Source organism: Myotis lucifugus, unplaced genomic scaffold (assembly GCF_000147115.1).
Source record: "Myotis lucifugus unplaced genomic scaffold, Myoluc2.0 scaffold_633, whole genome shotgun sequence".
In the NCBI taxonomy this organism is placed as follows: domain Eukaryota; kingdom Metazoa; phylum Chordata; class Mammalia; order Chiroptera; family Vespertilionidae; genus Myotis; species Myotis lucifugus.
This window is the reverse complement of record NW_005871681.1, coordinates 24,097-39,297: the sequence shown is the minus strand read 5'-3', so window position 1 is coordinate 39,297 and position 15,201 is coordinate 24,097. Positions and strand designations below refer to the sequence as shown.

Here is a 15,201-nt window from a genome sequence, read left to right as displayed (position 1 = left end):
ATTAGGATCTGAAATATTAGAAGCAAAGGAAAATAATGCTTGACAATCTTGTGGTTGGTTTATTGGAGCCACAAGCACACGGCATGGGTGTGAATGGGAACTGTGCGTGACAGTCACCTTTTTGCAGGAACAGCTACTACAAACCTGGGAATTGCTTTTCGATATTCACTATTCCATCGTTTGATTCACTCGACACCCCATTGGCATTGAAGCCATTGGCTAAGCAAGGACCTGGGTTCAGTCTGAAGAATAAGGTGTATTAGAAGAAGTTTCGGCAATGGTGGCATCAGGAATTGATCCTGAAAATCTCATGCCAGTTACTGTGGGACATGGAATGGTTTTTGTTTTGTTTCCTGTGTGAAAGGGGTTAGAGGTGAAATAATGATGCGTTAGGGTTCGTTGTGAAGTTTGTATTTTGGTTTGATAGCAGTGGCTGAGGGCGAGGATGGAGGGGTTCCACCCCTAAATTCAACTAGATTCAGGTAGTTGACTCGTTGGCGAACGTCCCAAATCACTTCTTTCCTTTCTAGCTACATTTTCTTGGTGTTGCAGAAGCAGGACCTTCTCCCACACCCTCCTACACTCTTCCTAAACATCTTCCGATCTTCCTAAACATCTTCCAATGGAACATCCGTCAGTACGAAGTAGGAGCAGTTCTCCTTGCTTAGCGCCTCCTTCGGTCTCCCCAGTCTGATGCCAAGTGAGAGGAGCGTCCCCTGGACCCACGGCCGCCCTGGGGTGGTGCTGGGAGCCGTGTGGGGAGGCCTGGCCGCAGGTCGCAGCGCAGCAGGCCTGGGTGGGGCACAAAGGGGGTGGGTGTCCAGGCGACATGACCACTGTGGCTTTGGGTGGACACGGGGAAGGGAGGGTGGCACTGGGAGGGCGTGTCCGGACTGGAGGGTGATGAAGGTCGCGGGGATGCTGTGGGGCAGGACTCGGGCTCAGGAAGTGCGGAGGGAGGGAGGTCAGCTCCAAACAGAAGCAGCCGCACAGTGAACCGCGTGCTCGCAATCCAAAGCCAGAGACAAGGCACGGACCTGCCTTTCTTTGGGGGGGGGATTCAAAGAGCAGATTTTAGTCCGGCCGTGGTGGCTTCAGTGGTTGAGTGTCGACCTGTGACCCAGGAGGTCAAGGTTTGATTCCCGGTCAGGGCACATGCCCGGGTTGTGGCTCAATCCCCAGTGTGGGGTGCGCAGGAGGCAGCCGATGCATGATTCTCTCTCATCATGGATGTTTCTCTCTCTCTCCCTCTCCCTTCCTCTCTGAAATCAACAAAATACATATTTTTAAAAACAACAAAGGGGTTCCCAGTCTTCTGCGATGGAATTTGTTCTGAGCATCTGAGGACCTTAGCAGTCAACCCCTGTGTGGCGATCGGGACCTGTAGCAGAAGATGGTCATTTGTGTTTTATATAGAATTTAACTTGCTGTGGCTTCAGAAAGGGACTTTATTTTCCTTGTCCTAAGACTCCGTAATCGCTCTGTTCTGCTTTGAAAATGTTTATCTGCTCATCCTTCTGTTGACAAGACATCATGCTCCTGAGATGACAGTCTTTGTTGTAAAGGGCATTTTGCTTTTCTCTCCTTTCTACAGAAAACAAGCATCGTTATGGGTCCAAGGAGACCTTTTTCGATCCAAATTGAAAAATAGACCGTCCAGCGAAGAAAGTATTAATAAAATTCTTTCGAACTTGGATGACATGTCTATTGGTGGAAACTTATCCAAAATACAGAACGTGGAGCGATTTGGAGAGGTGAGCCCCCCCGGAGGCGTCGGTGTTCCCCCAGGACTCCCGTCCTGCACGTGGACTCACAGGGCGGAACGTGTTTCTTCTCTGAGGCTGAGAGGACCAGAATTTTAGGCGTGGAGCCCCCTTCCCCCAAAGCAAGACGGGGTGACCACGCACAGGGCGCAGGGAGGCTGTCAGATGGGGTGACTTTGGTTAATAAAATTGCATAGGTTTGGGGTATGCAATTCTACCCTGCATCCTCTATGATTGACTGTATTCCCTATGCTGTACTCCACATTCTGTAATGTACATGCGAGCAGTGCTGAGTTCAGAGTGCATTAAAGCGATGAAGATGATCCATATGAAATATACCCACACACAGAGAGCCTGCCATCTAGTAAGAAACCCTCATACAGCCGATCGTTCACCATGACCTTTCTGGGGAACATGCACTTTCCCCCCCAGAACAACTTAGAAGAGGATGAGGATGTGGAAATGAAAAACAGCATAACCCAGGGAGACAAACTACGTGCCTTAAAGAGCCAGCGCCAGCCTCGCTCCTCGCCGCCCTGCGCGTTCAGGTAGAGCATTTGAAACTTCGACATTCATGTGTGTTCCACGTGTGGACAGAATATTTAACCCTCTCTCTCCTTTTTTAAAATCTATTTGTATTGATTTCAGAGAAGAAGGGAGAGAGAGAGATAGAAACATCTGTGATGAGAGAGAATCATGGATCAGCTGCACCCTGGCCAGTGTGTTTCAGTGGTTAGAGCATCGGCCCGGGCACTGAATGGGCCTTGGGTTCGGTTCCCAGGCAAGGGCATGCACCTGGGTTGCAGGATCCATCCCCGGCTAGGCACACGCGGGAGGCAACCAATCAATGTGTTGCTCTCACATTGATGTTTCCCTCCCTCCCTCCCTCCTCCCCTCGCTCCCTCCCTCCCTCCCTCCCTATCTAAATTCAATTGAAAAATATCTATGGGTGAGGATTAACAAAAGCAAACAAAGAAAGCAATTTGCTCTAAATGGAATTCAAGATGAAACAAAAAGACTGCAGTCACTTCCTGCTGGCTCTGGGGTTTGTTTTGTCAATGAAGGAACAGATGCCCGTCCCCAAGGGGCTCCCTCACGCGTGCACCTGGGTCTCGGCTTGGAGGGGCGCGCGGGGACCCTGAGCGCCTGTCTCTGCTTTTTGTAGGTTGGACGATACGAAAGGGCACCCGAGGGCAGTGGTGTGCCAGCCTTTCAGGTACGGTGACCGGAGCCCCGTGGCTAGGAGCTCCCACATGACGCCGCCTTTGACGACACCCGGGCCTGAGCCGGGGTGGAGGGGGGGAGCCTTTGCCCTGTCCGGGCCATTGGACATTTATAACGTCACTTGAGGGCCACACAAAAGCATCAGCTTAAAAACCAGCCTGCCATGGTTGGCCCAACATTTAATTCACTCACCCCAATGCCTGGGCAGGGCCAGACCAAATGATTTCTCGGCCTTTTACGGCCCGCGGGCCGGACGTTCCCCACCCCTGCAAACTGGTGAAAAGGAGCTGCGCCCCGCGTTTCACTGCTTCGGCCCCTTCCTCTCTGTGACGATGGGGTTGTGTTCCACGCTCCCCAGGAGAAGGGGTTCCATTCCTGAGCGGCCCCGGGGCTGGTGGCTGTGACAGTGACCGGTGCTTACTGCACCGGGTGGTGGTGGTGGGAGGGGTGTCTCTGATAAAGGCCATTGGCTGCCACAGCCCTTTGGAGCTGGTGCTCGGTTTTGCGGTGAATGGACACCGTTCCTGCTATTCCTGCTTCCTCGTTTTGCACGTTTGTTGCCCTCCTCTATTCTCTCGTTGTTTTCCCTCCTCTACCCTCCACGCGGAGAGGACACGTTAGTGTTTTTCTTGGGGAAAAGTCCCCTGAGTGCTCTCTGGTCGTGTCAGGCCATGGGGGTTCCAGGACCCAGTGCGGGGCTTGGCGGGGCAGGAGAGAGGTTTGACCCGAACCGGGAGGCGCTGGGGAGCGCTGGGCCCCGAGGAAAGAGGAGGCGGTTCCACCGAGAAGCCACAGGATGAGAGGGTGCAGGTGCTGCCGGAGGCTGTGCAGCCGTGGACTCTCAGGGGGTCGGATGCAAAGATGCGACTGGCAGTTGGGATAAGGCACAGCCGTGGCCTCGCCCCCGACCAGGGGCTGGTGGGAGGAGAGGACCCCAGGAGGGAGGGGACCCAGGATGGCGGGAGGTGAAGAGCAGGGCGTGGGGTCCCGGGTTGGACCCGGGCACGGCCACTTGCAAAGGGGGCTGGGCGCCGAGGCTCCCGGAGAGCGCCCGGCAGACCCGCTGTCTGGGCGGCGGCTGCCCCGGACGTTTGCCTCGCCCTCGCCGATGGCTGAGTGTCCACGTGGCACAGCTTTCCCGTGACACTTGGCTCTGTTTTCTCCCCACAGACTGGCTTCTTCCTCACAAGGATCTGCGTCTGCTCTGAAGATCTGCAAAGTGGCTTCGTCCCCGTCCGCCACGGCCAAGCGGATCTCCAGGGGCAGCTTGGCCTCGGGCGCCAGTGGGAGAAGGTAACTCTCCCCCTCTGAGGGCTGGGGTCCAGTCAGCAGCAGGGAGTTCGGCTGCCCTTGGGGGGAGGGGAGAGCAGCCACAAAGGCTCTGTGCCCTCCGGGCCCTGTCCCCTCCTGCGTTGTGGGGACGAGGCTGCGGAGGGATGGCGGGCGGCACCCTTGCTGTAGTCGCCTGATTTGAAAACGGAGCTGAGTTGTATGCGCTAAGGTACAGCCCATGGTCATTCCTCCCGAGGCGGCCGGGACGGTTCATGGAGCCGTGTGATCAAATACCTATGAGTTAAAGCTTGCGCTTCTCACTCTTTGCTTAGAGTTCACTTACTTCCTGCCTCAGGACAAACAGCACCCCGATTGCAAGTCCAACAGCACCCTGATCTCGCGTCCAATAGCACCCTGATCGCACGTCCTATAGCACCTGATCTCGCTTCCAATAGCACCCTGATCTCGCATCCTACAGCACCCCGATTGCAGGTCCAATAGCACCCCGATCACAGATCCAATAGCACCCCGATCTCAGGACCAACAGCACCCCGATTTCTGGTCCAATAGCACCACGATCTGCCCCCTGTGGCCCGGCACTGTCCTCGGCCGGGCACCCCCAGTGCCGTGCTGTGTCTGGACTCGAGCGGCGGTAGCATGGCTGTCGTGTTCCTGTGTCCCTCCAGCTTCTCCGTAAACTCCCGGCTGGCCAGCTCTCTGGGGAACCTGAGCGCGGCCACGGAGGACCCTGACAGCAGGAAGACCTCGCCCTGCAAGGTGGGCTTTGCCGCCAGCCCCTTCGCCAACCTCCTCAACGGCAGCTCCCAGGCGTCGTCCAGAAACTACCCCGAGCTCAACAACAACCAGTACAGCCGCAGCCCCCCGAGCAGCCAGCGGGGCCCCCCCAGCACCAAGACGGAGGAGCTGGGCCCCGGCCCCACCGCCCCCAGCCCCCGGGCCTCCTACACCGGCCTGTCCTCCTCCTCGGCCCGGTTCCTGAGCCGGTCCATCCCCGTAAGTACACAGACACCGCCGCTCGGCCCGCAGACCCCCGATCGCAGCTTCGGGGCATCGCCATCCTCGCCATCCTCGCCATCCTCGCCATCCTCGCCCCCCTCACCCCGGCTGCCCCCAAAGAAATTCAACAGCACCAAGGAGGCCTTCTGAGCGCCCCTCTATGCCGGGACTGTGGGCGCATCCCGTCCACCCGCTGGCTCCCCTCCCTGTCAAGTAAACGCCCAGCTTCCACCGGGCTCCTCCTCCCTCCTCTCTCTCCTCCCTGCGTGGTAGCCTGCCAGCCTGCTCCAAGCTGGAGTGGTTCCCATGGCAGACAGGGTGCTGGGTGGGCGGCGGCCGCCAGGACCTCCGCCGCCGCATTAAAGGGCGAATCGTGAGCAATATCTTCTCAGGACGGAGCCTCAGGTCCCTGAGCGTGTCCCCTCCGCAGGGCACTGGCCCAGCATTCACTCGGTGGCCCGGGGAGGTGAGCATAAGGCAGGTCCCTGGGGTGTAGGCAGAAGCAGGATATCAGGACGACGGGCAGAATGAGCTGCCGTTCCCCGCGAGACTGGATGAAAGCTCCCCAAACACGCTTTACCCACAGGGACCAGCCCCCTTTCCTGACTGGGGATCCCTGTTGGGGTAAATCTTTAAGCAAAAAAACCCACCTTTTTATTGATTTTAGAGAGGAAGGGAGAGAGAGAAACATCAATTGGCTGCCTCCTGCACGCCCCCTACTGGGGATCGAGCCTGCACCTCGGGCCTGTGCCATGACTGGGAATCGAACCGGTGACTCCAGTGCATGGGCCGACGCTCAACCGATTGAGCCACGCCAGCCGGGCATTTTGCTCGTCTCAAAGGGAACTGAGGTCTGCGGGGTGTGAGTTCTGATTTGGGGGAACAAGGACAGGGAAGGAAGGAGAGCGAGCCCGCACCGGTCAGGGCACGTGGCCAACGTCAGCAGCCGCACTGATTCCCCCCGGGTCGCCCTCGTGCCCGCGTTCTCCACACGTTTCCTCGTGTTATCGGGGAGAGGCTGGTTCCGCAGGCGAGGAGGGGGCGTGCGGTGCAGTGCCCTCAGCCGAGCGGTGGCCCCGTGGGCGACAGTGGGACCCACGTCCTCAGATGGCAGATCAGAAACCACTTTTCTAACATGGAGATACAGTGTGAGTGTGTGTGTGCATGCAACGTGCATGTGTGCGCACATGTATATGGGTGCAGATGCATGCACATGTATGTAGTGTGCATGCGTGTGCAGTGTGCACACGTGTGCGTGCATATGTGTGTGTGTTGGTTGAACTCGGCCACGCCCACCTCTACCTCAGGCCTTGTTAAAGTTTCTCCCCCTCCGTCCACATGTCCTTCTGCACATATTCCCCCGACTTTATTCCCAGGGGCGTGTTGCCCATCACTCTAGATTCCTGTGGCGATCAGGGCCCGGGCAGTTGCCAGCCCCCCCCCCCCCCTTGACTCGAATCCCACTCTGCTGTGGGTGCATGCGTGTCGGCAAAGCCTAAATCCTCGCCGCGACGGCTGATGGGAACGGTCGTGTGTTTCCGTGTGCGCAGCGGGGTTCGAGGTCAGACACTGCCCAGGAGCGGAGGCTGTCCGCTTGCACCCCCAGATGGAGGCGGCCGCTGTCAGACCCGAGGGGAGGCCCTGCCCTTGGCAGCGCGGGTGTGGGACGTGGAGCCGGTCTGTGAGCACCTGGCCCCGGTCACGGCTGAGGCTGGTGCCCCCACGTCGTGGCGGGTACCCGGAGCCCCGTGGTGCTGCCCGAAGCAGCGCATGTTTCTGGGTCTCCACGTGGCCGGTGGAATCCTTCGGTGCCGGTCGATGCCTCGCCCTCCCGCTTATATAACCTCATCTTGGCTTCAGTCGCTATTTTCTTATTTTCCTTCTCGTCCTCCTCCTCTCTCTTTCTGGCCCGAATAGGGTAATTTTCCAATAATTAAATTTAAAGTCATAGTCTGTGTGGGCAGCGTGCTCGCTCCCTCCTCTCCCCCTTAAAGTTGTCACTTTCTTGTAAAGAAAACGCATTTCTAAGGAGAGCTGCCAGCAGGGTACGGTTTCTCTCCCAGCCCCCGGGAGGCAGCGGGTCTGCTGTCACTGCCCTGCCTCCTCCCTCTGCCTTAAACCCGGTCCCTGAGAGGGGGCTGCGCCCGCCGGCGCTTGGGCAGGAAGTCTCCGCGCACATGGAAATCCCTGCTTTATGAGGCGCTAAGGGAGGGGCTGTGGGTTTTCCCTGTGGGCCCACTGCAGCTTTTCTTTTCTTTCTTTTTTTTTTTAAAAAATGTATTTTTATTGATTTCAGAGAGGAAGGGAGAGGGAGAGAGAGATAGAAACATCAGTGATGAGAGAGAACCATGGATCGGCTGCCTCCTGCACGCTCCATGCTGGGGATGGAGCCTGCAACCCGGGCCTGTGCCCTGACTGGAGTCAAACCGTGACCTCCTGGTTCCTAGGTCGACGCTCAACCACTGAGCCACGCTGGCCGGGCCAGTGCAGCTGTCCTGAGGGTGTGGGTTTCTTGTCTAAAGAACCCGGCCCTTCTGCTGATGCTCCTGAGGATGTGATGTTCTTAAACCCTCGGAGAACTGGAGGCTGTGTGGCGAGGACAGGAGGCTGTGTGGCCATCCCCTCCCGGCACCTGGGAGAAAGACCCAGAAAGCCCTGGGGCGCGGGCGCGACGGGCCTTGTGAGGGCGTCTAGTAGGGAAGAAGCTGCAATTAGCATCTCTCCTAAGAGCAGCAGCTCAGCCCCCGGAAAGATGGAGGCCCGAGGCCCTGGGCCGTCTAAACGCTCCCCGCAGGAAGCGGGATGATGGGAAGGGCTCCCCGGGGCCCGCGCGTTTCTGTTTCTCTGGCCTCATCAGCTGGTCCGGTCCGAGGTTCCTGCTGGCCCGGGCGAGGGGCGAGTGGTGCTCACCGACCCACTTACAGTGAGAATCCAGTTCCCTCTCTGCCATGCAGGGGCGGTGTTTCCCAGCGCTGAGAACTGGGGGGCGTGTGATGGGCGTGGGTGGGGGAAGCGTTTTATCAGGTGAGATGACTGAATCTCTGTCGTGAATATTCCATCTCTTCTGTTTGAGAGACTCCCCACCGAGCTGGGTGCATCCAGCTTGTCCTCACCTGACCCCCAGGCCCAGGTCATGTCCTGGTGCCTCCCCTTAGCTCTTGGTCGTAATCTCCGAAGGGAGCCGGCGGTTAGGAGCGCTCCGTCCTTCCCCGGACACTCAGGAAAAGCTGCCCGGGCTCCAGCGTTCGCTCTAACACGCAGCCAGCCGAGGGGCTCGGCTTCCTGCACACGTGGCTTTAGTGGATAAGAGAAAAGAGGCCTCATGTGAAAATGCAAGTGTAATCTCGGTGTCCGGATGAACGGAAAACACTGGCCATCGCTTCCTCGGGAATGGCCGAGGCAAGGCAGGTGTCAACACCCTGTCACTAACGATTGAGCTCCTGTGATTGTTGAAAAGCAGATTACATCCCCCGGGGCGGGGGGAGCGAGGGAATCTATTAAAGTTACGTAGGAAGGTGAGAGGATGTTTTAGGTCGCATTTTAGTTAACCCAGGTCGGCTGGCTCTTGGGGCCCCTGGGATGGCTAGAGAATGCTGCGGAGAGATGCGAAGCCTCCTGCAGGCCCATTTTATCACAGGCTTTTCGTGTCACTGTTTCCAAAAAAACCTCATTGAGCTAAGTTTCTGCCGGTGTCACTGGAGGAGGGTCCTGGGTAGCACAGGCGGGTGCTTTCTGCTCCTGGGAGCGCAGTCCACACGTTCCGTGTGCGGTTACCTTAGAAGCAGCACAGACGCGGAAGAGCCAGGAGGAGACGGGAGGGCAGAGGCAGTTACAGATGACCTCTCCCCAGCGTTCACCCCCCCCTTGCTCATTAAAACGGGAACACTGGAGTTAAATATGAAATAAGACACGTATTGCCACGCGTGTGCTGTACCCCCTTTAATGATCGGTGCCAGTAAAACAGAAACACTTTTTAAGGCCCTTTTCTGCCTCTGTGGTTAGACCTCAAACCAAGGGTAACGATGAACTGCTTTTTCTTCCTGGAGGGACTTGGGAAAGTGGTGGTGGTGGTGGTGGGGGGGCGAGTGTGGCAAAAGCACGCGGGGACCTTGAGCCGGGATTTGGACCCGTAGGAGACTAGCATTCGGGCCCTGGGTCCTGTGGCCCAAGGCGTTTGAACATGAAGATGAGTTTCATTCATTTGCTGGCAAAGACCATAATCTTTCACGATTCCTTACCTAAGTGTTCTGCTTTTGCTGGCCATCGTATAGGTTTATGTACTAAAGATCGGCCCGTATGTATAGCTATAATCATTAGATGTTTTCCTACCATGATTAGGTAACGAGGCTGTTTAACAAAGAAGCACCCAGAACAGCTAACTTCTTAAAGGCACTGCCTACACCTGCCAGCAGACTCGGAGCAGGTTCCAGGGAGAACAAATTGTCTCGCTCTCCTTACCTAACACTTGGTTTTATGTCAGATCTAACTGCTTTCAGGGAATAAGACTTCTTTTATTTTGACATAATTTATTTTGGGGGCTGCACATTTAAGGTCACTTTATGCTTATTTTCCAGGTTGACTATGGCTGTGTTATTAATTTTATGGTATGCATTTCATATATTCATGATGAAGTTATCTGGTCTGAACTCAGTATAATCCTCTTGAACTTACTGGTCACAAGAAATCGAATATTCTATTTGAGTAATTGAAATCTCTTGATTATATAAATAAGTGCTTGATTATATAAATAATATTTATGCCCCAGGTCTCCCTCCCTTCATTTTCATTGCTATTTTTCCCTCCTTTTTTAGTACTTAAGATGCATTAGGTATTACTTCTTATGGCAATGATAAAAACAGTTGGCCAAGCATAATGAAAACTTTAATCAGAATGCTTAATCCTGGGTGTTTTTATAAAGAAAATATCTTTTTAGAATAGTCCCAAGAACGATTTTGGATTCAGCCCTATTGGAAATCATGTCGATACACATTCTCGCCGTGGGTCCAGGTGTGTGTATGTACAGTGCCTGAGGCTCGGGCACCTCCTGGTTTGGAGCCTTGGCATAAACCACACCCTGTAGGGGGACGTGCCAAGCCCTTTTCGTTCTTCCTAGGGGCGCTCTTAACCTTCCCCTCGTCCTGAAACTTGCAGCCTCGAGACCCGCAGCCCCCAACCACCAAACCGTCCCTGCCCACCCCTTGCCTAGTCTTTCACTTGTGCCCAGTGCTACCCTCACCCTCAGTTTGTATCATTAAATGCTGACTCCTTGGTCTTTCATTTTACGTCGGTATGAGGTGTGGTGTTGGCCCTTTGAGGGCGCAGGGCCGTAACTTGTTGGCTTTCGGGGTTGATAGAGACTTCCTTAGTGAGTGGCTGTGGCTAGGATGTAAAATTCTGGGACTTGAAAGGTAAACAAAGATAGTTTGAATCTTTTAGTAAATTATTTGGAAAATGGACAGATTCCTTTTTTTACTGATCCCTGTACCGTCAACGAAACGGACCGGCCTCAGAACTGATACGACCTCGTCATCAAATGCCGCAGACCGGCTGGGAAAAGGATTCTTGGGGGAGGAGGAAAGGGCACGTGAGCAGATCAAGCAAACCGTGTTCTACGGCGTTTAAGCAGGAGAATCGGGCAGGGACTTTGGTTGATGTTTAAACTGACTTGTGTTTCTGCTTTCTGACTGCTGTTTCTGCTCAAAAGTGACTGTGAGGCTGTTGTTTTCCTCCCTCTGTCTTTTCCTGGCTGACTTTCCCCATCAGTGCTTTCTGGTCACAGCCCCGATCAGTGCTTTCTGGTCACATGACCCGATCAGTGCTTTCTGGTCACATGACCCGATCAGTGCTTTCTGGTCACATGCCCGGATCAGTGCTTTCTGGTCACAGCCCCGATCAGTGCTTTCTGGTCACATGCCCGGATCAGTGCTTTCTGGTCACATGACCCGATCAGTGCTTTCTGGTCACAGCCCCGATCAGTGCTTTCTGGTCACATCCCCCGATCAGTGCTTTCTGGTCACATCCCCGATCAGTGCTTTCTGGTCACATGCCCCGATCAGTGCTTTCTGGTCACAGCCCCGATCAGTGCTTTCTGGTCACAGCCCCGATCAGTGCTTTCTGGTCACATCCCCGATCAGTGCTTTCTGGTCACATGACCCGATCAGTGCTTTCTGGTCACATGCCCTGATCAGTGCTTTCTGGTCACAGCCCCGATCAGTGCTTTCTGGTCACAGCCCGGATCAGTGCTTTCTGGTCACATGCCCTGATCAGTGCTTTCTGGTCACAGCCCCGATCAGTGCTTTCTGGTCACAGCCCCGATCAGTGCTTTCTGGTCACAGCCCGGATCAATGCTTTCTGGTCACAGCCCCGATCAGTGCTTTCTGGTCACATGCCCGGATCAGTGCTTTCTGGTCACATGACCCGATCAGTGCTTTCTGGTCACATGACCCGATCAGTGCTTTCTGGTCACATGACCCGATCAGTGCTTTCTGGTCACATGACCCGATCAGTGCTTTCTGGTCACATACCCCGACACACTCCTTGTATATGTTAGTATCTGACATGATAAGGGAGGAACTTGCCCTGTTTACATTTTTAGAAACTTCCCACTGTTTCCTGTGACTGCCTAACTCTTCCACACAAATGCTTTGGGGACTTAAGGTCAGAGTTCAAAGCTTGTAGTGCTTTGTGCCCCCCCCCCCACAGGTATTTGTATTAAATTCACCCATTCTCAAGGAATTTATTTAAGTGACTGCCCATTCTACTGCATTAGAAGCATTAACGTTCAATCGCTATGTATTGCGTTGCATTCAAAATTATATATATTCTTAAAGTCTGTTCTAATAATCCCCAATTTAGTTACAGGTGTCATTTAATATTTTTGAGTAAAATTCAGTATTATTGCACAAGAGCATGGAAGCAAGTTGAGCCCTACCTACCAATTTTCAAATAATAGTTAATTTGTCATCACTACTAATAAATTAGTGACTTTTTAAAAAATATATTTTTATTGATTTTAGAGAGGAAGGGAGAGGGAGAGATAGAAACATCAATGATGAGAGAGAGAATCATGGATCGGTTGCCTCCTGCACGCCCCCTACAGGGGATCGAGCCCATAACACAGGTATGTGTCCTTGACCGGAATCGAACCCAGGACCTTTCAGTTCACAGGCTGATGCTCTATCCACTGAGCCAAACTGGCCAGGGCAATTAGTGGGCTTTTTAATCCTCACCCGAGGATATGTTTATTGATTTTCTGAGAGAGAGAGAGAGAGAGAGAGATCAGTTGCCTCCCATTTGCACCCAACCAGAGATCCAATCTGCAATCTAGGCGCGTGCCCTGACCGGGAATCGAACCCGCAACCTTTTGGTGTTCGGGACCACTGAGCCACCAGCTGGGGCCCTTAGGCAAGCCTTTAAGCATGTAAACCTTTCATGCCGTCACGCTGGGAATTGCACGTCCGCTCCTTAGCCGGTGCTTTGCGTCTCTCATCTGTCCCCTCCTGGCTTTCGCTGACCTTCTGTAGAGCAGACCCCAGTGGGAGGGAGGGAGGGAGGGAGTGTGTGATGAGCTGAGGGCTCTGTGCGCCGCATTAACCTCCCTCTGTGTCTCTCCCCGCGCAGTCCCTTCAGTCTGAGTATGTTCATTACTAAGGCCCTGCCGTCGGGGACCGCTGCTCTTAGCGCCACCGCTGCACCGGGACCAGCGCCAGGACCGGCTGCGGCACACGGATACCTCCGCCGTCCTCCCTCTGGTTAAAGCGACCTTCAGGGGACCCGGCCGCCGCCGGCCCAGACCACGCACAGGCACTGAGGCTGTGTGACCGACACTTCTGAAGACCGTTTTAACGCGGGCTCGGTGATTTCGAAGGGTTATTTTTCATGTACCGCGGGAATCCTTTCTTATTACTTGTACCTGTACAGTGTCACATGATGTATGTATTGTGAACGTAAAAAGCCTATTTTGATAAATTTATAAATATTTACAATGATGGAAAAGCTAGACTATATTTTGACTTAGGTTTTCTTGCTCTTTGCTACCAAAAAAGAACTCATTTGTATTTTGAATTTGTGCAGTACGCTGTTCAGTGCGATGAGCCGCCACCCTCTGCGGGGGCAGGCCCGAGGGAGGCCCGTTTGGAGAGGGACTGTTCCCCCAGGAACGTGGCCGGCAGGTCCTCCTTTCGAGGAAGTCGGCCCAAGGTCAGGAGTGTCCCAGGTTCCTCTCCCGCGAGAGCCTCAGCCTCGGACCTGGCTCCGGCCGCGTTTTCCCCTTTGTTTTTGTTGCTGAGCCGCTTGGTTTTGCACCCTCGGGGCTTTCTGGACACTGAGCGTCTCGGCTGCCCGCACTCGCTGGGTGTTGCTCCCGAGAGGGCTCTCCCCCGGGAAAGGACTCAGGGCTCCCCAGCCAGGAGGATGCCGCTCTGGGTACAAGGCAGCGCTGGCCCGTGATCGCACGTGGCCAGGCACTGGTGTCCAAACCCAGGAAGAGAAACAGTGGGAAAGGATGCTGCTAGGCAGTTCTCTGCGTTTCAGAGAGAAGCCCTGGGCACGCAGCTGGCCTGGGAGGACCCTCCCCCCAGGGGCCTTGGGCACGCAGCTGGCTTAGGAGGACCCTCCCCCCAGGGGCCTTGGGCACGCAGCTGGCCTGGGAGGACCCCCCCCCCCGGGCCCTGGGCTCGCAGCTGGCCTAGGAGGACCCCCCCCCCCCCGCCCGGGCCCTGGGCTTGCAGCTGGCCTGTGAGGACCTCACAGGGGCCTCGCTCGGAGGTCTGCGGGCTCATTTCCTGGGGAGTCGGGGCCTGCATCCCGATTCCCTGTTGCTCACCCATTGAGTTATTTATAGTGTATTTATTAGGACGGGTACCTCCAGACTGTCACACGCGCTTCAGCAAAACATCTTGTTTGTTTTATGTTTTACACTTTTAAACAGGCATTTGAATGAATGTTTGACTCAGGTGGGTTAGCTTAACCTTCAAGAACGACAGTACCAAATAATTGCACTAAGTTGATTTTAAAATAAAGAGAATGGTATGTTTTTAGGGATCATAAATTATGGAATTAAATTGTATACTTTTTCTAAACCTGAAATAGTGAAATATTTTATTATGAGTTATTGTATAAAAAAAGATTGGTGAATTGTACAGGCTGGTGATAGTATTTTTTTAAAAAAACTGATCAGTGGGACACAATCCAGGTGACATCGGAGAAGTGGGGAAGGGAACCACATGGACGTTTTAGTTCTGTGAACACTAACTTGTGTGCAGCTATGAAAATGATTGTAAAATTGACTGCTGTAAATTTCTCATATGTATGTGTGTATGCTCGTCATATGTATCTACATGTGTACGTCTTAAAAATTATTAATACACATGTGCATACATAGACAAACCAAGAAGAGTATGTATATAACATAGAAAGTATATAGCAAAGTAATTCTACTGCAATAAAAATTGTTTGACATGTATTTTGTTATGAATAGTTTACCTTCCAAAAGATATTCTGTTCTATTTTAAAGTGTAGAAGGATACACTGCTAATAAATAATAAAAGTTTTATGCCATTCACATGTCCTCTGGCTTTTATCATTGGGATTTTGAGTTACGAACGTCCTGAAGTCTCTTGATAATTTTGTACTTGATCCAGTCTGGTTGGTGCCTTCAGTCGAGTTTCCCAAGTTCTCCATTTCCTGGAATCCATGACGATGAGCCCCGAGGAATCTTTGAACGTCACAGTCGTCAGATAACGTCGGTGTCTTGATGTCTTTCTCTCTCTGTGTAATGCTCCGTTCTGTTCAGAAAGCGCCGATCGTGGTTCTGCGTGGTCATTTATGACTGCGAACGCCACACCGGGGAGAAGTCAGCTTCGGGGGGGACGTTGGAGCTCCTTTATGTCCCCAACTAGATTGGATCCCTTTGGGTTGTGGTATC

At 53.8% G+C, this 15,201-nt stretch overlaps 1 protein-coding gene across 1 annotated transcript in view; it reads left to right on the top strand.

Annotated features, from left to right (window-relative positions):
• CDC14A (cell division cycle 14A) overlaps nt 1-13,275 on the top strand; it is a 62,552-nt gene extending 49,277 nt beyond the window's left edge. Inside the window, 6 exon segments of the mRNA XM_023746174.1 lie at nt 1,595-1,754; nt 2,196-2,311; nt 2,929-2,979; nt 4,158-4,280; nt 4,946-5,273; nt 12,897-13,275. Coding sequence (XP_023601942.1) covers nt 1,595-1,754; nt 2,196-2,311; nt 2,929-2,979; nt 4,158-4,280; nt 4,946-5,273; nt 12,897-12,926 — 808 coding nt within the window. The 3' untranslated portion in view covers nt 12,927-13,275.
• The last annotated feature ends 1,926 nt before the right edge of the window (nt 13,276-15,201 follow it).